Source organism: Balearica regulorum, chromosome 5 (assembly GCF_011004875.1).
Source record: "Balearica regulorum gibbericeps isolate bBalReg1 chromosome 5, bBalReg1.pri, whole genome shotgun sequence".
Classification (NCBI taxonomy): domain Eukaryota; kingdom Metazoa; phylum Chordata; class Aves; order Gruiformes; family Gruidae; genus Balearica; species Balearica regulorum.
Window position 1 is genome coordinate 44,767,341 of NC_046188.1, and position 22,641 is coordinate 44,789,981.

The window sequence follows — 22,641 nt, forward strand, 5'->3', positions numbered from 1 at the left end:
AGTCAAAAATATTCTGAGTATATAATATTCAGAAATAAAAATGAAATTGATAGAGATGAATTCAGAATCACACAGGGTAATGAGGCAAAGATTTCAGTATATTCCAAAAGCAATTACATTCTTTCCTGGTAGGAATTGTATGTCATGAGACATAATTAAGAATTACTTTTTTGCTTTTTTGCTTTTTTTTTTTTAATTGACATATGTTTATGCTATTGTTAGCACCAGCAGATCAGATAAAAGTATTGTATGTCTTTTTCAGTTTTACCACTTTTTTAAGAATTAGGCATACAACATATTTGATCATTACAAGTCAGTATTTAGTGTTGTTTTTTTATGAAATTTACATCCTTTATAAAACATAAGTTGGTGCTTTCTGGATCTTGGAGAAACTGAAGAGCATGCTTTGCTGTAGCTTTACAACTAATTTAAAAGACCATTTGTGATCCTGTTTTAAAACATGGGCAGAGAAGATTGTAGTTTTTTCCTACTGTGAGCCAATTCTCATTAACTTTTCTTCACATATGAAACAATTTCTGGTAAGGTAGCTTCTTATCATACATATATATATGCAAAAAATCTTCAGAATACCGTAAAGAACGTTGTATTTACAAGATATCTGGTAACGTAATTGAACTCAGTGCCAACGTCCATGCGTAAGAAAACTGTTAAATATATTCCTGTTTTTCCCCTTTGTCCTTCTTAAAAAGGATTAACTCATATAGATCATCTCCCCATTGCAGCAAAAGTGGAGTCCAGGCTTCCTTTAGACCTAAAATAAGTGAAATTGTAGCGCAAAAGTAAATTATTTCTTTTTAAATTATTTTAAAATTCTTGCTACAGCTTTTTGCTTGTTATGAAAATGTAGGTGTCCGAAATCAGGAAAAAAGTATTTAGACTTCATCTTAAGAATGTATTAGTTATTGTCATAGCTGCATTTATATATTATAGGTCATTCTCTGAAAATCGGAAAATGGTGTCTGTAATTATTGTTTCTGCTACAGAAGCTCCTAAAAGCTTTGTTGTGACAGGTAATTTTCAGGGAGATAGTATTATAAACTGTAAAATCTTGCAATTGGAATTAGGACCAATAGGATAGACCCAGCAGAAGATATTATTAGGGTGACTAATTTTATATCTAGTGAAATCCATATGAAGATATTTAACTCTTGGCTTAATTTTTAAATATAAAATACAGCAAAGTTTTTCATAGTTGTAATCCCATCCTGCTCTTTAATAGCCTGGCATTCATTGCAGACATAGCACAGAAATGAAGATACTTGTGAAAGTAATTTCTATATCTGATGGGAAGTAGGATCAAGTAGTAAAATACTTGGATGATGTCACAACAGTAATTTAAATGCTTAAAACCAATTCTTAATTAACTTGGCGTTACTTAACTTGTCCTTTATATTATATTATTTGCTTTGTCAGCCTTATGTACATTTCCATCTGTTAAAAACATCATGCCATTTAAAAAATGAACAAGACTCTAAAAACTGAAAAACATATACCAAGATGCTTCTGGGGTGTGAATTTCTTACCACTGCTGGGAAGATAATTTTGTAGCAGTTATTTAGATATATGAACATAGTAAGAATTTCAAAACTACAATACATTCTTCAAAAAAGAAAATATAAAAAGCTAGTGGTTTTTGTTATTATAGATACTCTCTTCAGTTGTTGCAACCTGTACTACAGTTACAGCACTTCACAGTAATTTATTTATTTTTTTGACTCTGTCATGGTTTAACCCAGATGACAGCTAAAGCTAAAGAACAACACCACAGTTGTTCACTCATTCCGCCCCACCCCCCCCCACCACCCCCCTGGTGAGATGGGGGAGAGAATCGAAAAGGTGAAAAAAGAAGTAAAACTTGTGGGCTGAGATAAAAACAGTTTAATAGAACAGAAAAGGAAGATGATGGTAATTATAACAACAATAATAGAATATGCAAAAGAAGTGATGAATAGCACAATATCTCACCACCTGAAGCCAATGCTTGGCGAGTTCTTGAGCTGAACCACCTCCTGGCGGTTGTGGAGGAACATTTTCTGCTAGGGTGATAGGAAGGTGCCAGAAGAAACAGAAGTCTACAAATAGAATGTGAGGCTGAAATTCCTGGTTTGAAATGTGTGTATAGCCAGAAGAGAGTGTCAGAAACTTATGGCATGTTTCAGTACTCACAGTAATTTAGGTGAGAAGAACACATGCAGCAGAGGTATAGCCATATCTACTTAAAATAACAAACAACAAATAGTAAATAAAAAGAATCCAAACAATCGACTGCAATATTTTATTTTAAAAAGGGGTCTACATAAAAAGTCAAACTGCTTATAAAAAGGGACTAAATGCTTGCAAGCAGCATGGAGATTACATAGAACATGGGTCAAGCTAATACCACATGTCAATTTTTATTTTTTTCCCAAAGGACAACTATGATGAAGTTGCTTGATGTTGTTAAAAGGCGTTTAAAGAAAGACAAAACAAAACAAAAACAAAAGAAAACAACCCCAAACAAATTTTCTACAAATGAGAAAAATAGGAAAGAATGCAGTTTCTAGCACATTACATATGAAAACGTGTTAAGGAAGGCCAAAAAAGATTTTGAGGAGAAGCTTGCTAAAGGCAAAAAACTGATAGTAAATCCTTTTTCAAACACATCAGAATAAGGAAGCCTGCCAGAAAATCTTGAGGGCCAACAGATGATCAAGGGATGAAAGGAGCACTGAAAGAAGAGGGACTGTAGTACAAACTGTAAAAATCTTTGATTTCCACATTCATTGTAGAAGAGCTTAGGGAGGCTCCCATGCTGGAATCTTTCTTCATCGGGGACACTTTGGCTGCTCTTTCTCAAATAAGTGTCATTAAAAGCATTTTACAGCAAAACATTTGATAATTGCTATTTGCTTATAATTGCTTTTTTTCGTAATTGCTGTTCTACAGAACAATGGAAGGTGGCTGAAGGAATACCAGTTTTCAAAAAGGATTCCAGCAAATCACAAACTGTGTGTTGGAATAATTGACAGAAATAATAATGATGAATCAATTTAGGGGCTACACAGAAAAATATGTTGTAGTGGAGACGAGTAAGTGATAGTTTTATAGAAGGAAATAATGTCTCATAAATTTAGTAGATAGATTTGAAACAGGGAAAAAATATGTAGGTATGGAAGACTTGAGTTCATTTAATATCTTGCACTTAAAGAAAGCACTTCAGAAGCCTTCCCCAGATGTAAACTACCATGAGACAGAAGACAAGGTCCTGATGTATATAAAATTGGGTTAAAAGAGAAGGAAAGGGTAGAAATTAATGATTAACATTGCTTAGAGGAGTAAGTCACCAGCAGAGACTGATGCAAACTTTGCTCTTCAACGTATTCATATATCATCTGGCAAAGAGATGGAATGTGAGATGGGATAGTTCTAATGATAATAAAGTATTTTAGTTAGTGAAAGTGAAAATTTTTTGTGAATTTAGAGAGGCTCTTGCAGTACCAATATTCTTAACATAGTTTTATAACTTGTGACACAAAGTTCACTTGTGCAATCCCAAATGTTCCAAACTGAACTAAATCCATTTGTATTTTAGTATGTTCCTCATAAAATGCATCTGTGTGCTCTTTCACACTATATTCAATCAAGCCCACAATATTGAATGTTGATTCTGATTAAGCCATTTATATTGTGTATAATAAGTGTACTATTGGTTCTTATTTAATTGTATGAGGAATTGCATTAGATCTATCCTTGATAAAAGAATGGTGTTCTTAAAGGTTATTTTCCAGGTCAGTAGCATTTTTCAGCAGGATAGGAGATAAATGGGGAATGCATCGCTTTTAAATACAGACAGTGTTAAGTAAATTTTCCAGTAGAAGAAGTAAGGATGTATATATTTCTTTAATGTTTGATACATATAACTGCACAATCTATCTGATAATGTTCAGGGAGTAAAAACGTGGAGATTTTATACAATGAGTTCTCCTTATGTCATTGTTAATTTAGGTTAAGATTAAATGTCTTTATAAAATGCGTTTGACTGATTTTAGTTCCATGCAGGGGCAGCACTATAAGCAGACTAGCAAATGTTTTGTTCAGTGAAAATTATTTAAGTATGTTAAGTGAATGAAGGTAATCTAGAACAAAGGATTTTTATTAATGAATAAATGTGTCCACTGAAATATTTATTTTCAAAATAGTAGGGAGTTATTTCCTTACATTTCTTGATCAGGGGAAGTTGAAGCACTGTTGTTATTTTGTAGACTTGGAAATCTAAGGAATGCCTGAAGGGGGGAAAAAAGAACTCTTGCCTCTGTTCTCTGCAGTGGTACCAATAACTGATCACATATTTGATCACGTATCTTATGCTGTTCATATGAAATATTACCTTTTGAAGCATGGCTTTCCCATTTTCCTAAAAGATTGATGTTGCTCGAATACACTAGCAAAACTAGTACTAATGGGATAGTGATTAATTGCAAACTTTTCTCACAAGCATTAAATCATGGATGATAAATCATAGATTTGTAAACAAATGCCAAGTTTCCATTACAAACTGTAGAATTTTTTTGCTTAATTGTCACTCTCTTAAAAATTGTTCCATAAACAAAAAAACTGCAAGTTGGTCTAATATTAGTATTTATTGAATTTAAGGTAACCATTCTGTACTTGAAATGTAGTACTGTAGCATGTACGCTAGGGAAGAATACGAATGTGTTTTGTGTTCAAATTAAAAAAAACCAAACCAACCAGTGGGTTTTTTAATATTAATAGACAGCATTAGGCAAATTGAGAGTAAAATTACTTCAGAAATATGTTGGGTCTCAAGCAATCTTTACAAAGTTTAAAATGTTAATCTGAGTTCTTTGGCTACATAAATTTGAGTCCAAACTGAAGCATTCTCAGATTTTGGGGAAATTATCACCTGCATTCTAGTTTAAAATTATTTTCTAATGCATTACATTAGTTATTACAATGTCAGCAATGTTATGGTTAAATAATATTATGTACTTTAAGTAATCTTTAAAAAATGGCAGCTGTGGGGTCAAATTCAAGTCATGAAAACATTTCATCCAAACCCTGCCTGTATCTTGAAAATGGGTACCACCATTTCTAGGTGGAAGGCATCACAGAGCACCTCCAGCACTATGAGTTATCACCCTGATACTTGGTAATGTATCATCTAATGTGGAGTCATCCTTTCTGTTAATGCAGATACTATTAATTCTGTATAGAGAAACTGTAGTTCAAGGCTGGAAGTTTCATTCATTTCAGTATAACTTCACCAAATCCTGAAAGGTTTTTGTCTTTTTGCATTTGAGTAATAAATAAAAAAGAACCTAAAAATGTTAGCTAATTACTCAAGATCTATTCCTTGTATAGATTCAGAATGCCATACTGAAAAGATGTTCTTATTACTATATATTTTGTTAAACATGAAGAATCAACTAAATAGGCAAATAGTGTACTGAATATAGTTTTTCCACCACGTGAAACAACTGAAAGCTCTACCAAGACTTTTAAGACAAAAATAATTTCTTGCATGTTATATTTCTCTTTTTCAATCTTTACACCTTCAGCCCACTGATTTCTTCCCAGTGTTGTGAACAGATAAGAAATTTGAAAACCTGCATTTTATTACATTGGTTTTCTACCTACTTTGGAAGACACAGATTTATTTTGTTAACATTTCATATGAAACAATAAATATTTAATATTCCAAGAAAAAAATCTTTACTGTAATCTTGTATTTTTGGCATTACATGTCCATGAATGCCATCTAACATATTTTGTAGAGAAATCATTAGAACCTATTTTCCTTTATCTCTTACTACATAAATCCTGGGACAAATCTCAAAAACATAGGTATTTTGTTTGCAAGCACCCTTAACTCCTCTAAGAAACAGTAGCAGGTTTAAGTTTCTAATAGTGTGCAAGTTAATAATATTTTATTACTGTAAGAGGTTCAGAGAAAACCTTTTATATTGATATGCAAATTATACTGTCTTTTATTGATTCTTCCATTACAGTTTCCCCTTATTTTCTTTGGAAAATACAAATTTCTGGCTTCAGATGATAGACCACTCGGGCATACATGCTATGACTGAAGACCAGAAAGATTTCCTTTTCCATTATTGCAGGGTTATGCTCTTGGTTTTCCCCCTTTTATGTTAGTAGACCGTACGAAGTAGAATGCATCCCTGTTTCAGTTTCCTTCAGATGCGCTGTTAAGGCAAAGTGTGCCTCACTGCTATGAATTTCCAACAGCATAGCAGTTTTATTCTCCACTGTTTTATTTATGGCTAACTAAAATTTCTTTTTGTCTATGTGCACCTTGAGGGTGGTATTCTATTTGGACTTGCATATGAAGGTGTTTTTACTAATTCATTGAAAGAAGAGTCTTTCAAGTGTTCAAATTAGAACAAGGCAAAATTGGGAGCTCAAGATATAAACCACTAGCTGAAAAAGACAGTAAATGTTAAACTGGGAGCCCTTCTCCACTAGAGGCCTGGGCAGCCAACTCTGAATATTCTCATTCTCATGAGAATTCACTCATCTGCTCCATTCTCGTGACCTGTTGAAAACTTTTAGGTCTCCTAAAATATTGTCATGAGGTTGTCTTGTTTTTTGCATGTTTATACATGCTTGCTACAGGTTCATATGTATGTCCAGTTAGCATATGCATGCTGGAGATCAGTCCCTGCGACTGTTAAAGGATTATTATAAAAGTAAGCTATTTATCTTCTATTCCAGAAAAGGCAACCTAATATTCAAAGTGAGTATCTGGAAGTATTTTCAGGTATATAGTAATTAACATTAGACTGAAATAGAGAATAAGCTTTAGTGGAATTGTTTCAAATCAAATCCAAAATCAATTTTTCTTCACTATTGCTGTAAAGATCTTTAATATATATTTTCCTAAGTTACTTCAGCTATCCTTGCGTGAGATCTTACTTTAAAATCATCAACTCTGACTACTGTTTGCATGAATGACTAAATCTGGATAAAGTGGCAAAACCCTTTTGCATTTATAAGTATATTTGCCTTTGCAAATACATTTTATGATATTTTCTGGTAGCCAGGGAGCTGGAGCTCTTTTTAGACAGGTCTCCCTTTCATGTAGGCTGTTTAGATGAAATGGGGCGTTGTTCAAAAGCAGTTGGAATATATAAAGCTAAAAGGAAAAATAAATTACTAGTAAGCTTCTTGATTTCTACTTAGTTTGACAGTCTGCTGAAAATGCCTTCACTGACAGTTGTATGAAGTCAATTTGTGCAATCATGCACTTCATCTGTAAACTTTTCTGCTGGCTATCTAAACAATTGAGGAAGGGAAAAATCTTTACTTTTTAATGTTCTCCCTAAGTGACATGACAATGGCCATAAAAAGCTTCTAATATTTCAGTGATGAGAAGTTTTCTGTAGAATGAAACAGAAATATAGGTCTTGATAATGCAGCTCACCTGAGCTGATTAAAAAGGGAATAGAGGCCCTAAAGGTGTCGGTAGATGCTGCTGCTTTCATTTTTTTAGAGACATAGCTATTTCAAATGCAGAAATCGATACGCTCAGTTCATGCTTTCTTTAGGTCCAAGAAGGATAACATTCACTGAAATCTCATTACTTACTAGGACAGTAACAGCACTGTTTATGTTGTGGTTTTGACTATTGGTACGATTTTAGAAGAACCAGAATGACATAGGAAAATAAATACTATTAAAGTCATTGGAATTTGTGTTATAAAGACATGTTGGTAGTTCAGGAGCTCTGAAAGTTAGGATTTTTACTGGAGCAGAAATAAGACTTTATTTTTTGGGGGGGAGCTGATAAAATAGTATCTTTGGCAGAGAATTATTTTAGCCAAGTTTCTTGTGAGAGCAAAGGTTTTGTCATGCTGTCTCTTTCTGTCTGCTCCTTTTTTTTTTTTTAATCCTAACTTAGTACATGTTCTGAATATTGGATGGACTTTGGCCAAATTTGACTGGAAGAAATAGGTGGTCTTAAGATCTCTCAGAAGCCCTCAAAATAGGTATGTGGTATGTGTATACAGCCGCTGAAGTCAATATTCAGGCTCATTAGCAAGTGAGAAGCAGTGACTGACTGATAACTGATGTCACTTTCCAACAGGCAAGCAGTACAGAGAGTGCTAAGAGACATGGGAGTACATGAGGGTAGTTGCAAGAGTTATGCAAGAAAGGAAAGGATGCAGGAAAAAAGGCTTGGGAGTACTGGGTTGAGCAACATAATAGAAGACGTGTTGGGATGTTTGAAAACATTTTGGTTTATTCCTTCCTGAAGCTATCCAGGATAGGCTTCTTGGGATGACGAATGGAACAACACTACCCCTATGGCATATAAAACCTGGAGAAAAAAAAAAAGGACTGTATTTTCAGTTTCTTTAAAACTGAGTTGCACCAAATTTATTGAATGCTTGCCTTAAAAGGTTTGCTTAGGTAAAAGATGATTAAAAGAATTAGTAAGTGGAACACTAGTGAGAAAGAAATCAGAAACCAAGTTCAAAAACTTTGCATTAGAAATGTACAAAGCAAAATCTTACAGAAAAAAACACTCAGATATACAAGCTATATTTTACATTGACTACTTTAAAAGAAAAATAGGATTATTTATCTCATTTAAATCCCATTTTATAATTCAATTTCAATCAGAAACCAAGTTCAAAAACTTTGCATTAGAAATGTACAAAGCAAAATCTTACAGAAAAAAACACTCAGATATACAAGCTATATTTTACATTGACTACTTTAAAAGAAAAATAGGATTATTTATCTCATTTAAATCCCATTTTATAATTCAACTATGGCATAAAGTCCTTACTAGGTGACTTTAATAATGCCCAAAAGATAGTTGTAGGAGATGTAGTCTGCAGCACAGAACAGATAAAAGCATACTTTTTCTTTCTTCTGAACTAGTTGACAATTGTTAAATAGCATAACACACCAGAACTTTGCATAGTTTCCATTTCTTATTTTCTCTGCTTTGCAAAGAAAATCATTAAAATATCATTGAAGTTGATGAATGATGAACACTCTGTCTTTGCAATACATAACAGAAGCCAGCAGGACAATATGGAGCCCTTGTGAGAATTCAGCACATCCTATGCTAATCTAACAGCATTCCTAGCACTCTGCTATATCTTCTGTGAATCATTCACTCAGTTGGGATGAGGTTTCAAATTGGCAGGAAGTCTTTCAGGTTGCAGAGCTTAGTTAAGTAGAGCTGTGATTAATCTATACAAGTCAATATCAGCTTAAATAAGTCTGTATTATAAAAATAGAAAAGCAATGAAGCTATTCCGTTTTTATTTGAGTTTATTCAGTGGTGTTTCTAGCAACACAAACAAATTGAATTGAAGTTCTATTTACATAACAGGAATATCCTTAGCACCGTGTTCCTTGGCATACTTTTAAGGACAACTTCTTGAAAGAATACTTTGAAATTAGATGGCGAATTTTGAAATAATAGGAGGATGAATAAAGTGCTCAAACAGGTTTTCAGTTAACATTAACAAATAGTACTGATTGTTACTTGAAGCGAGGCTGACATTTTGCTGTGCAAAGTAACAAACACCCAACAAAAATGGCCATCCAAATGCAGGTCTGAGCCAATGTTCAGATGGCAGGAAGTAAGGTAAGGTAAAACGACAAAATTCCAAAGGTCATTTTGAGTGAAACCAACATGTTTCAGGCTTCAAAGAAGTTGATATGAAAGATACAAATAGCAAAAAGTTTCTAAATGTGCTTTATATTAGGAGGACAAAGATTAAATTTGAAAAGTAGATAGGCAGTAAGATTATGCCAAATCACAAAAATTTATTTAAGTCTTGTGAGCTATAAAGTGAGTGATTAAGGTACGTTGGGATACTGCAGGGAAAATGCTTTTTGTAACACACAGAGCTCATTTCAGTATTTAAAAAGTAATCAGTGGGACTCCTGGAAATTGAAACTGTATTACTGATCTATTAGTGATGAACATATCCAAAAAAAGGTGATAAATAAGAACTAGGTGGTACAAGTGGCAAGAGTCATCTAAATAAAAATCAATTTCTTTACAAGTTTGTGATTTTCCTCCAGAGTATGATGTTGTTATAGAAGAGCAAGTGTTATCAATATTGTAGTACTTTATGACTGTTAGAAAAACACTTGATCTTTTGATTACTCAGTGAAGGAAAAATGGATTAAGTTGCAGAACTTTGGAGGGCAATTATTTAGGTTAATCCAAACTGAGAAATAGCACCTGGAATTGTATGAAAGTTAAACAAGCTAAAAATAGAATTATAGATGAAATTTTGGCAACTGTAAAAGCAAAATAAATCACATCATTGGGAAAAGTAGCTTGAAGTATTGCTGAAATATCAATGACAACTCTAGAGGTATCTTCCAACCTAAATAATTCTATGATTCTGTGATCAAATGTCAGACCTGCACTGAGCAACGAATTGGACCTGATTGACATGTTGAGACTGTAATTTGAACTACCAACATGAGAAAAAGATATGAGCATTAGTATGGATTATTACCTTTTATGGTTTGTCTATTATTTATCAAAATACAGCTGGAAAGTGGAAGAACTGAAGTCTTTTAAAATTTAGGAAGTACATAGCTTAAAAATGAAGACGTGTGGATAAAAAGACAATTCTGTATTTTTAACCCAATATCAGTATCTTCAGTTGAACAGCTACATTTCTTATCAATCAAGAATGTGACTTAATGTTTTGTGATGCATATGCTTGCCTATCAATCTCACTGAGTTTTGGTTATCTACTGTATTATTGATTTTGATTGCAACTTATTTCTAAGTAAACTAAACCAATATCCCGCTATATAAAATTTTATATGCAAGGTTTTAAAACTATGCCTGTGGAAAATAGGACAAGATCGTTGCCTATTAGGAATCTTTCTATGGACACTGGAAAAAAAAAAAAAAGTGTTCAGTAGGATAAGAAAGCTGTCACTTGCCTAAATGGCTGTTGCAGTGTGTTGTTTAATCCTTCAGGTTACTTAAGTTACTTTTCACTGCTTTTGTCCAGGACAAAAGCAAACAGTTGCTGTAAGGTTTCCTTTTGCTGCATCTTCCATCTCATACTTTTACAAGTGAGTGAAGACTAGTAGGAAGTTTTTTCTTCATTGTATTGGTGCCTGTGCTTTATCAGAAGTTTGTATGTTTGGATTAAATAGACCTAGGCACCTTGCCCACTTTAATTTTATGTAAACTATTAATAAAATAGAACATTGTGGAAAATAGTGATGACCATATTGATAATTCGATTATTTTTAAAAAAACCAATTACATGCATTATCTTAACACAACACTCTGTATGTCAGAATTATTTTGTCAACTGGCAAAAGTCCTGAAGCATGAGGAGCTTCTGTAATGATTTGAAAGTTTCTAATTATAATATCAACATATTCTTTGATCTGTATTTGTGAATATTTAATTTTATGACTTTCCATTTGTTACTCATATTTTCAGTGACAGTTCCCTTGTTGGGTCTCATATTGTGTAGTTTTACAAAGTAAGGAACTCTTAAACTTCTCTGTGAAATAACCGTATGATATTTTCAGTTCCTTCTCAAAAAGTAGTTTTCCATATCTCAAAGTGCACTCATTAACACTTGACCTAGTAGTTAATTTTGCACAACAAATTGTTTGTTTTTCCTTAATGAAACAATTTTGATTGCTTCTGATTTTGATTCACAGCAATTCTTTTGCAACTTTATTACTATTCAGACAACCTATTGCATACAGTTGAAACCTGAAATCTGGTGGGGTTTTTCCCCCCCCTGCAATCTTCTTCAGTATTCTTGTGATTTTGGTATATTTTAATCTAGTTTACCATATGTTGAGAGCTTTCCTAGTTATTGCTGGCCAATCGCGTTGTCTTCAAAATGTTAAGACAGCCAGTGGAAATTTTTAGAAGCACGCTCTTATCCTTTGAATGCTATGGAACAATGTTTAGGGTGCTTTTCAGGGTCAGGATACCAAATTATAGGTCAGATCACTCAGTCACCTTTATCAATAGCAAGACTTTCCAAATGGCTCTCTTTACACAACAACACATTTTTAAAATGATAGAAGGAAGTTTCAAAACTTGTCAGTGATACCATACTTTAATAAAAATTCACCTTTTTGTATTCACCTTAGCACCTCTGCTTATCCTTCTCAAAAGAATTGCAATGAATTTCCTTCTCTAACTTAAAGATCAGAGTATTTTCTTTCTTCTTTTGACTAAGATTGCTTCTTTTGCCACCCCGTTCCTTCCCTCACTCACAATTGAGGGGGAAAGGGTAAAAAGGATGGAACCTAAAGCATACTTCCATACCACTCTCAAGCTAAACTTTTCTTGTCTAGACTTCTGACTTCACTTCTGCACCAGATTTAGCACTTCCCTGGCTTCAGGCTGCTTTTCTTTATTGCAGCTTTCTGAAGACATACTGATAAAATACTACCCATCTCATTATAAGAAAACTCTAAATGCTCAATATTTTTACTAAATTTATGAACTTTTACTAAATCTTTTCCTGTAAGTGCGATATACTAGATGGTAAAAATATGAATTGGCTTCTTGAATTAAAACATATCATCCATACCTGCAGTACATATTATATAGGAAATTCTTCTAAAAGATTTCTTTATAGTGGTGTTATACAGCACAGTGATGAATTATTGACATATAGATATATCTGTGAAGATAGTTTCCAAATGTATTAAAAAATATTTGAAGATATACCAGATCATAACAAACATTCCTTATTTAAATAACCATATCTCAGAGTTACTGCTGAATTTTGACTAGTTTTGGTAGGCTCACTGGTGTTAACGTAGCATTCTGGCAATGTATGACTTAATCATGCAATTGTCATATTTCTAGGACTTTGTCACAAATATACTGAAATGCTTTTTCGTGCATGCAAAAATGTTCTAACCTTAGGGATTTTTAACTGTTCTTAAAATAAGACTCATTATCCTTGCACTGAATTGTGTTTTTATTTTTTTTCAGCCATTGTGTTTATTTGGTCGTCAACATTTATAGGAGTTCGATTGCTTATATTTAAAACAGTTGTCTTTCCTAGCTGGTGAGCACTAAACAGAGAACTAGCCATCTTGCTAGTAAACACTGCAGACAAGAAAATATTCTTTTGAAGGAAATGAACACACTAGAAATCATACCTGAAATGTTCAGTGTTTCAAAAATGTAATGTAATGCTTTGTATTGTGTTTTCATGCATTATAATTTATTTCAGTCTTTGAAAATAGCTTTGAATAATTAATTATGTAGACAGTTATGTTTGTGTAATTTATAAAACCTCTTAAAAACATTTAGTGGCTGTTGAGCCTTGAATGAAAGTCCCATATAAAATATCTGTATACTCCTCTTTAATTAGTATTTAAAAGATAACAAATTCTTACCTGCATGTTAATCACATGCTTGTATAGTACTTGGCTGTTTCCCTTGATCTATTTAATTTGCCAGTTTTCTTCATAGTTTAAGTACTTTGAGACAGGAATTGTCTCTCTCTCTGTCCTTTCTCCCCTTCTGTCAGTAGAGTGGCTAGCGCAGTGGTTCTAATGATGTCTGAAGTGCTGAGATTTTCTGCAATAAAATCTATCCAAGAACAGCAGGGCTGTATAGTTATTTTTTTAACAATATCTCATGCCTTAAAATATTGCTTTGTTTATTTTTAAACAAGTAACTGAATTTTAAGCATTTTAGATAACAAGTCTGTTCAAGTAAGTCTTAGTACACAGTAATGGTGTAGTTGTATATAAAAAGGTATGAATATATAAACAGGAACCCTTTTTATATTTTATTAACTACCAGCTGCTAAGAATTCAAGGACCTTCAACTTTGTTCTACTGGAGTGGATCGTTAGATACAGTTTGTACATAAATCTAGTCTGAAACTATGGTTTTTATGATTTTTTTAATGCTATTTTGAAGAAGTAGAGTAAGGGTTAGGTAGTCTTTTTGAAGTTGAAGATGCTGTTTAGCTGATATATTTGGGATGTTACTTGCCAATGGTAAAGCTTATTAATAAATTAAACTATTATTTGACTCATTCTAGTATGTATTTTAAAACAGGTGAGGCTAATGATAAAGATGTTCAGGTGGTGGAACTTCCCATTGTTGACAGCTTACACCCACGGCCACCTTATTTACCGTTGGCTATCCCCGAAGACCTGGCTGATAGGCTAATTCGCGTACATGGGGATCCTGCAGTGTGGTGGGTCTCGCAGTTTGTCAAATACTTGATTCGTCCACAGCCTTGGTTAGAAAAAGAAATAGAGGAAGCCACAAAGAAACTTGGTTTCAAACATCCAGTGATCGGGTGGGTATTTAGTTTTCTTTTTAACTGTCTGTGCTTTAATACGTGTATATAGTGATTCCTGTTCATGACAAATGGCTTTATGATGGCTATCCAAGAGCCTCAAGCATTTTGTGGGGAGAGAGTGTGCTTTCTAGATGAAACTATTATTTTTTAACTGTGCATAGTACAAGTTGATTACAAGTACTTCTTCAGCATACTTGTCTGTTGGACAGATAGATAAAAGGCGGCTCAACAGAAGCTGTCTTTATATGTCCTTCCATATCTAGAAATGTAATCTAGAATTTCATTCAAGCCTTACAGCTTGTATTCCAGACAGTTTTCTGTCTGGGTCTTCAAGTGCCTATAGCCTTTACATTTGAGGAAAAAAGGGCTAAGCTTACATTTCACATGCCACAGTCCACAACTAATTTTATTGTTGGCTGCACCTGAACATGGTATGTGCCTTTTCCTTTCCTGCTGATGTTTTCACTGTTGTTGTTTCTTAGCAGTAACTATGAATTGGAAAGGTCCATATGAGAAGAAGGAAGGAAAGCAATAAAGAGCAGCTTGTGGAAGAAAGGTTTTACTGTCACGTAACATGAAAAATTTTCCTGCTGCTGCTGCAGATATTGATTCCTTTTCCAGAATTGTCCTTCAGTCCTTTATCTTTCTTTTTGTAGGAGTACGCAATAGTTCTGTCCAAATGTTAGCTGGCTTTTGACCATTGAGTCGGTAGGCCATTTCACCACTGGCAGATCTGAAGACTTGTTAGGTTTCAGGCAGATGGGGAAGATGCATTTTTAACTACCTTCATTCAAACCCTGCATTGTAGTTGGTGTGCAAATATACCCATGATGCAAATATTCCTATTTTGGTTTTGAACTGTATTGATCAAGCATTAAATAACTACACTGGATAACTTAACCTTTTGCACGAAAGGAATACCTTGTATTCTATAATCAAACCACCTTCATTCTCTTCTTTCAGATAACCTTTGCCTTCCTTGTTAGATTATTTTACTGCTTTCAAGAACAGACTGATGGCTAACTTCATGTTGTCAGTGTGTCTTGATGGACATCAATGAGTTTTAATCCTTCCTTGTTTCATGTAGGGATTCAATTTAATATGGATTCTAAAAGCACAGGCATGAAATTTAAAGTTAAAATTTCAGTTGCTAAAATATGTATTGTATTTATAAATTGAATTCCTAGCTTCTGCCTTTTTCCAGTGTTCACGTCCGAAGGACAGACAAAGTAGGAACAGAGGCAGCATTTCATCCCATTGAAGAATATATGGTACATGTTGAAGAGCGATTTGAACTTCTTGCTCGCAGAATGCATGTTGACAAAAAAAGAGTGTATTTGGCTACAGATGACCCTTCATTGTTGCAAGAGGCAAAATCCAAGTAAGATGAATTATGTTTATATTATACTTTATTCCTTCTGGTTAGCTTTACAATTTCTGACCATTCTGTGCACAAATCTTAGTATAATTTTTTTTGTTATCATTTACACAATTAAGATTGCATTTCAGCTTCCAGTGATTGTGATTTTGATTTTTCTCTCAGAAATTCTCTTTTTTGGGGTGATTTTTTTTCCAAGTACGCTTTTCAAAGCTTATGTTAAAAATCTAGAAGACTTGAGCAAGATACCAGTGACTATTTCAAAAGAATTCAATGCTATTAAAGGCAAGTAAAAATAAAAATAATAAATACACCAAACTTCTTGTAGAACATATGCACATTAAAAAGACACTATTCAGAAATATCATAAAAACTAGATAATGTATAAAGAAGTTTCATCTGTCCAAACAATACCTTTCTGTGAATAGTTAGTTGCCAGAGGAATTTTTGCAAGTTGATTGTAAAGCTTCTGATGACTCTTTCAGAAAGATTTCTATATTGACAGCTAAGACGACGTTCACTCAACATGTTGAATAACTGTAAAGTTTGTCCTTAAATATACGTGGGATTCTCAGTCTCTAACATCTCTGTCCCTTTTTTGCTCTTTGTCCTCTTCTAGCTCTCCAGCATGTGGGTGTAACCCTAGGATATTCCAGCCTGTCATAGAAAATATAACTCTGTTCAAACCTGGGAATGCACAGTATGCATCCATTTACTCCTAACATGTCCTGTATTTTCCTGTAAAAACTCATAGTTAAGTTGCATGTTTTGCAAGATGTTGCTGAGATGGCAAAACTTTCTGTTTAGTAAAACAAAACAGATTCATATGGAAGAATAATGTTCCATATTTAACTGTATCCTTATTGGGTTATGGTGTTTATGGTATATAAACAATTTCACAAATGCTTATTGGCATGATTCTGGAAACTTGGATAAGTATTTCAGATTCATTCAATTTAAGCATCTTTGTTAACAAGTATAAGTTTGAACATTTTCCTTTTGAGTACTGTTTATTTATTTGTCTACTGAATAGCACCTATTTCTGTTTCCAAAATTCTATCTCCCTTGAGCAGAAGAATATGTATTTCTTTCATTTAAGCAAGGAAATAGAATTTTTTAAAATCAAGGTTACTCAAAAATGGCAAAATTTTGAACTGTTTTAACTGGATGAAAAATTTTCTTTTGCATATAAAAGGTAAGCACAAAACATTATTTTGTAGTGGAGGAATTTTCTACAGCATTGCAAACCTTTGTATTTCAACTGTGCTATTTCTTTTTTTCTTTCATATCTATAAAGGGCTGCAGTTTAAATTATGGAGTTTTGAAAAAATGAACATATACAACTTCAGATGATGGCAATCTAATAATCTAATCCTTCCTTTTCTGTATATGTAGAGACAAGAACAGTAGCAGAAACAATTATGATAACATAACATTTACAGTGCAAATCTGAACAATGAAAAGACAGGTAATACAAAATTGAGGTTGTAATATTTAATTCATTACATGTTCTAAATAGTTACTATTTGTAACATAACAGAATTCAATACTGCTGTAACAATGCATTTTTAGTTTATTTGTGTTCAACTTTGAATCCTTAGCACGGTATACTTTAGCTTTGTGAATAATCTTAGAGTCATAGAATGGTTTGGGTTGGAAGGGACCTCAAAGATCATCTAGTTCCAACCCCCTGCCATGGGCAGGGACACCCTCCACTAGACCACATTGCCCAAAGCCTCATCCGACCTGGTCTTAAACACTTCCAGGGATGGGGCCTCCACAACCTCTCTGGGCAACCTGTTCCAGTGCCTCACCACCCTCACAGTAAAGAATTTCTTTCTAACATCTCATCTAAATTGACCCTCCTTCAGCTTAAACCCATTACCCCTTGTCCTGTCACTACACTCCCTGATAAACAGTCCCTCACCATCTTTCCTGTAGGCCCCTTCAGGTACTGGTAAGCTGCAATTAGATCTCCCTGGAGCCTTCTTTTCTCCAGGCTGAACGATCCCAACTCTCTCAGCCTGTCCTCCTCATAGGAGAGGTGCTCCATCCCTCTGACCAGCTTCGTGGCCCTCCTCTGGACTCGCTCCAACAGCTCCATGTCTCTCCTGTACTGGGGCCCCCAGAGCTGGACGCAGTACTCCAGGTGGGGTCTCACAAGAGTGGAGTTGGAGAGAATCACCTCCCTCGACCTGCTGGTCACACCTCTTTTGATGCAGCCCAGGACACGGTTGGCTGCATCAATAATAATAGTATCAATAGTCAATAATAAAGAGATGTGCTACCTGTTTGAACATATCATCCCGAGCTTTCAGTAGCAACCAAAATTAGTAGTAGAATTGTGACTTGCTCAGTAAAACAATACTGCGTTTTATTAAGAATTGCAGTTTGTGACAGTTCAAGGTCTATTCCAAATCACACTTTTATTGAAATATGATAAGATACAGCTCATTAGTACATAATTTTTGTATGTTTTCCTAATAAAAGCCATAGAATCTGTAAATAACAAAGGTGGTTCTTTTATGTGTTGCTGCTGAGTTTTCAGGTCATAGTTTACACTGAAACTTAATTTCCTAAGCTGCTTGCACCCTACTGTTGCTTGCAATCGAATAGAAGGCATTTGAAACTTCCTATGATTTCATGGCAGGCAGGAGCAATTTGACATTTCAGCATTTAAAGGCATCTGAAGGCATGTTAAGGTCAGGTTTTGGGAATAAGGAACCTTTTCTTCCTCTTCCTGTGAAGGAAACTACAAATTAGTTTACACTTCTGAAAAAAAGTTCTAGTCATATTGCTCTAGCAAGCTTTGTTAGAAACAGCTGTCACATTGTACTGCAGTAGCTTATGTTGCATTCATTACTGGGTGCAGTAATATTAGAAAGTACTAGATAATATAGCTCTCTTTACATGAGAGTAAGTGGCTGTCAAACAACTTTGGCATTTAAATAATGAAAATTTAGCCAACATTCACATGAATAGGCATGTTGTTTCTATTAAGAGAAGTATTTCAAACTACTCATACTCATGAAAACAGGTATGTTTCGACTTAAGTTTCAGAAACTTCCCTTGCAGTCAGATGTCTACCAATTGCAACTACAGTAGTAAAGACAGTGGAGTCATTACTATTAGTTTGTAGAGTGGGTTGGGTTTGTTTTTTTTTTTTTTCCCAAAAGAAATAAGTGATCTATTTTCAGAATTAGAATGATATAGAACAACATGATTAAAGAGGAGTATGGTTGAGAGTTCTACAGTAATGGTTGTGGGATAAAAGCACTTGACAACTTCTGGGAAGCAGACGTCATGGTATTTGTCTTAGATGAGTGATATGTTAGGGATGGTGTAAATTGCTTGTTCTTTGGCTGATTTAACAGTTTTCCAATACAAACTTTTGAATTTCCTAGTTTATGTATTTCTGGTCTATAATATTCACAGCATCTTCTCTCTTTCAGGTACAGAATTCAAAATAATGCAGCTGAACATATATGTAAATTCTTAAGAAACCGTATTTAATACCTTTCTGGTTTATATATGAATCTATTTAGGTCTAGCACTAAAACTCAAAAAATTGCATTCTTCCTTTCAGGATGTTTACCTGTAAAGTCATCTGTATTTTGCTCTTTCAGTTTTTGCAGTAATTTGCCTCTCCATGAGGTTTTTTTTCAGCACTTATAAAAGCCTTTTTCCAGTCTATTTCACTGCTTATTTACTTGCACAATAGCAAGTTAATGTCTTTTCTCCCTGTGTACTATCTGTAGTTTATCTGTTGCAAACCTCCCCACCCCCAAGTCAGTATGCCTAATATAGAGAATTCGGTAGTGCTTCAAAGTTCTTGAGTCTGATGAACAACATTTCCCAATTCTTTTTAGAGCAAGACCTGAACAAATACATTATTTCTTACTCCATCTGTTTACGCACATGCTCACACTCTTCTTTCAGAGGGAGGAAAACTTGCACTGACTGTTCTGGACACTTCCCCGGTCCTAGCAAATTGAGAACAGGAGCTTGGGACTCACCTTGGTTTGCACCTACCACACAGTGCAGCAATAAGTTACAGTTCCACAATTAGTTGATCAGCTTCTGGAACCAATTGGAACTTGAAATAGTCTCATAACTGTGCTTGGTTTGTATCTTCATCTGAGGCTGGTAGGTGCAGGAAGGAAAGATTTTAAACTGTCTTTTCTCTACCTTCTTCTGATATCTTCTTTTCCCCTTTTCCTGGGGAGGGAAATCCTTCCTGGCCTGTATATAGGTTTCAAGAATCTATTAGGTAGCTTTACAAGAATTAGATACTGGTTTTTGATATGTGGAGGAGATATAGTACATATAGTTAGTGTGATACAAAAAACCCCACTATTATGCCAGTTTCCATTCTTTGGTTTTATCTTTACAGTTATAACACCTTTCCTGTTAGAGAGAAGAGAACGCGTGGGTGATTTCTTTGGAAAGCTAGGAGGGATCCTACAAAATACTGTATTTAGGTGATTCTGTCAGTAAGAATATGACATCTTATTATTTATTATTCATTTACCACTGCATTCAGGAATCCTAGCAATAGGTACCTGAGTTCTGCTTAAAAAGAAAAAAAAAAAAAAAAGATCCTCAAAAGCTTACAGTGTAAGCATTACATTAATCATAATATAAATACAGATGGAAAAGGGAACAGAAGGAAGCAAGAGCTAACTATAGAGGTTTAGAAGTTTCATTTCCTTTACACTTTGTAGTCATTGTGATAAGAATAGCTTTAAATAGAATCTAAAGCACTATAGTGAGTGGGAAGGAGAATTAAACCTCACTCGATGCAGGAAGTCAGTAGGCCACATATGGCTAAGCTTGAGAGGAGTATAGGCTTGGCCTTTTACTGTATTTTTCTTTATGCTCTACTTTTGGCCTGTGTTGTAGACAGGATGGTGGACTAGAAGATTCTTTGGTCACACTGAGCATGGCTGACTATTATACTCATGTGTTAGGGTGTTTAAAGGAAGCCTCTTTTTGCAAGTATGAATATAGCATTGTGGGGGGAGGGGGACAACATAAAAGTGTTTGAAAACTTAAACATGAGTAGATAAATGCTAAGCTGGGATCCCTGGTTTGAAGAAATGGATTCTGAAACTGTTGATTAGGTGGATTTGGATCAACTTTACAAAATAGAAGTGAAGACTATATTTAAAAGTATCTCAAAGACTGTTCCCAGAATAAAGGGAGGAAGGATAAAATTTTAAATGTATGCATAAGATGTGTAAATAATTCTGATTTTACTTTTTTTTTTTTAAACCAGATCCAATATGACACTTTGGTGTGTTTAATTTATTATTAGACAGATCTTTTGCTAGTAAGAAATCAAATTCTTCAAGAATGGTTCTTTTGTCTCTATTCAGCATGTGGATTCTAATTTTTGAAGTCTGAAGGAAGTGATTACTTTTAGGAGTATTCCTGATGCCAAGAACTTGCAAAGGGATGTGCAAATATCTTTACTATGTTTACTGTCCCTAGAAATGACATCTTCTGTTAAACACTCTTCATGTCGCTCCCCTCAGAGTTGTGCCGCTGAAATAAGACTGATGCCCATCTGTGTTTCTCAGCTAGTTTTCATAGTAGAGTATGACATATTTCCATTTGGGCTGTACTTTTTTTAAAAATACTAAATACGATTCACACAATAGAAATAGAATATATCATAAATATTGTGTTGTCATCTGTTGTGTTTTGAAAGCTGGTTAAATACTGGCAGAAGATATTAGACATGAGAATATTGGAAAGAAAATTATCGTTATGATAGAGTTCACCTTGAAAAAAACTATTTCTTCATCCATATCCTTCTATAATTTCTCAGAAGAGATCTTATCAGTTATTCCAAATGACTAATATTTCCACCTTCTCTCCCTTCTTTTTTTCTTTTGTTTTGTCTTGTTTTTAATTTAACATGAACTTCCCCTCACAGTCATGATCAGGTGCACCCTTTAAAGTTATCATGCTATGTCTTGGAAATTTACCATACATATATTACTTTTTGGTAGAGCAGCTGTTTCTCTTGGAAACATAGTATTTTATTAAAATCACTATGAAGATAACATTCTTCCTTGAACGTGGAAGTTTTGCATACAGATTTTTGATTGGCATTTGAGATAAATTTCCTGATTTGGTAGTCACAGCTAATGAATGTTAGGTGGAAAAGCTATATTTGCCCATTTCACTTTTGAAAACAATTTTCCCATAATTTTGACATTAAATGGAATAAACTAGGCATATTGTTACAAGATGTTGTCATAATCATGTCTACAGTGTGTCCAGTGTATATGCACGTGCTGCATTGTTGTATACAAGTGCATGCTAACTTCAGTAACTTTCCAAGAACTTGTGAGTGTAAACCTTATTTTCAGCACAGGATTGTCAGGCTTTGAAGCATCTACTGACAGGTCTAAGTTATCGTTATTATACCATTAGGGCCTGCTCTATATCCTGATTTTCTTTATTAAACAGTATAAGAATGATTAATTCTTAACAAATGTGCTATTAGCTGCCTTACTATCTTACATTATGTATTGCTTTACAATTGCTATGAAGTTATAAATCTGAAAAATAGATTTTATTTAAATTATTTTACAGTTGGCTCTGTCATTGAAATTTTGTAGTTGGCAGGTTAGTTGCATGAGTTGCACTTCATGATTGAAATATAATTATTGTGTAACAGCAGTGTAATTATGATCTTTGTTACACCTACCTGCAATTTTTCATATAAAACTTATTTTTGGTAGGAGGCTGGCTGAAAATGTAATGAATTCATGCTACTTTTCGCAGTTTATTTCAGATTTCAGTTCCGCAGTTAAGGGATTCAAATGTTTTGAGAAAGACCATTCTTTTTCCACATTTTTAAAAAGGAATTTTTTTCTTTCAAAGTCATTGTTACATGTTAAAA

The 22,641-nt window shown here is 34.1% G+C and overlaps 1 protein-coding gene across 10 annotated transcripts in view; it reads left to right on the forward strand.

Annotated features, from left to right (window-relative positions):
• FUT8 (fucosyltransferase 8) overlaps nucleotides 1-22,641 on the forward strand; it is a 129,511-nt gene that overhangs the window by 102,099 nt on the left and 4,771 nt on the right. For all 10 annotated transcript variants that reach the window (XM_075754667.1, XM_075754666.1, XM_075754664.1 and 7 more), the window contains 2 exons: nucleotides 14,098-14,344; nucleotides 15,552-15,728. In XM_075754667.1, the coding sequence (XP_075610782.1) occupies nucleotides 14,098-14,344; nucleotides 15,552-15,728 (424 nt within the window). The remainder of the gene's footprint in view (nucleotides 1-14,097; nucleotides 14,345-15,551; nucleotides 15,729-22,641) is intronic.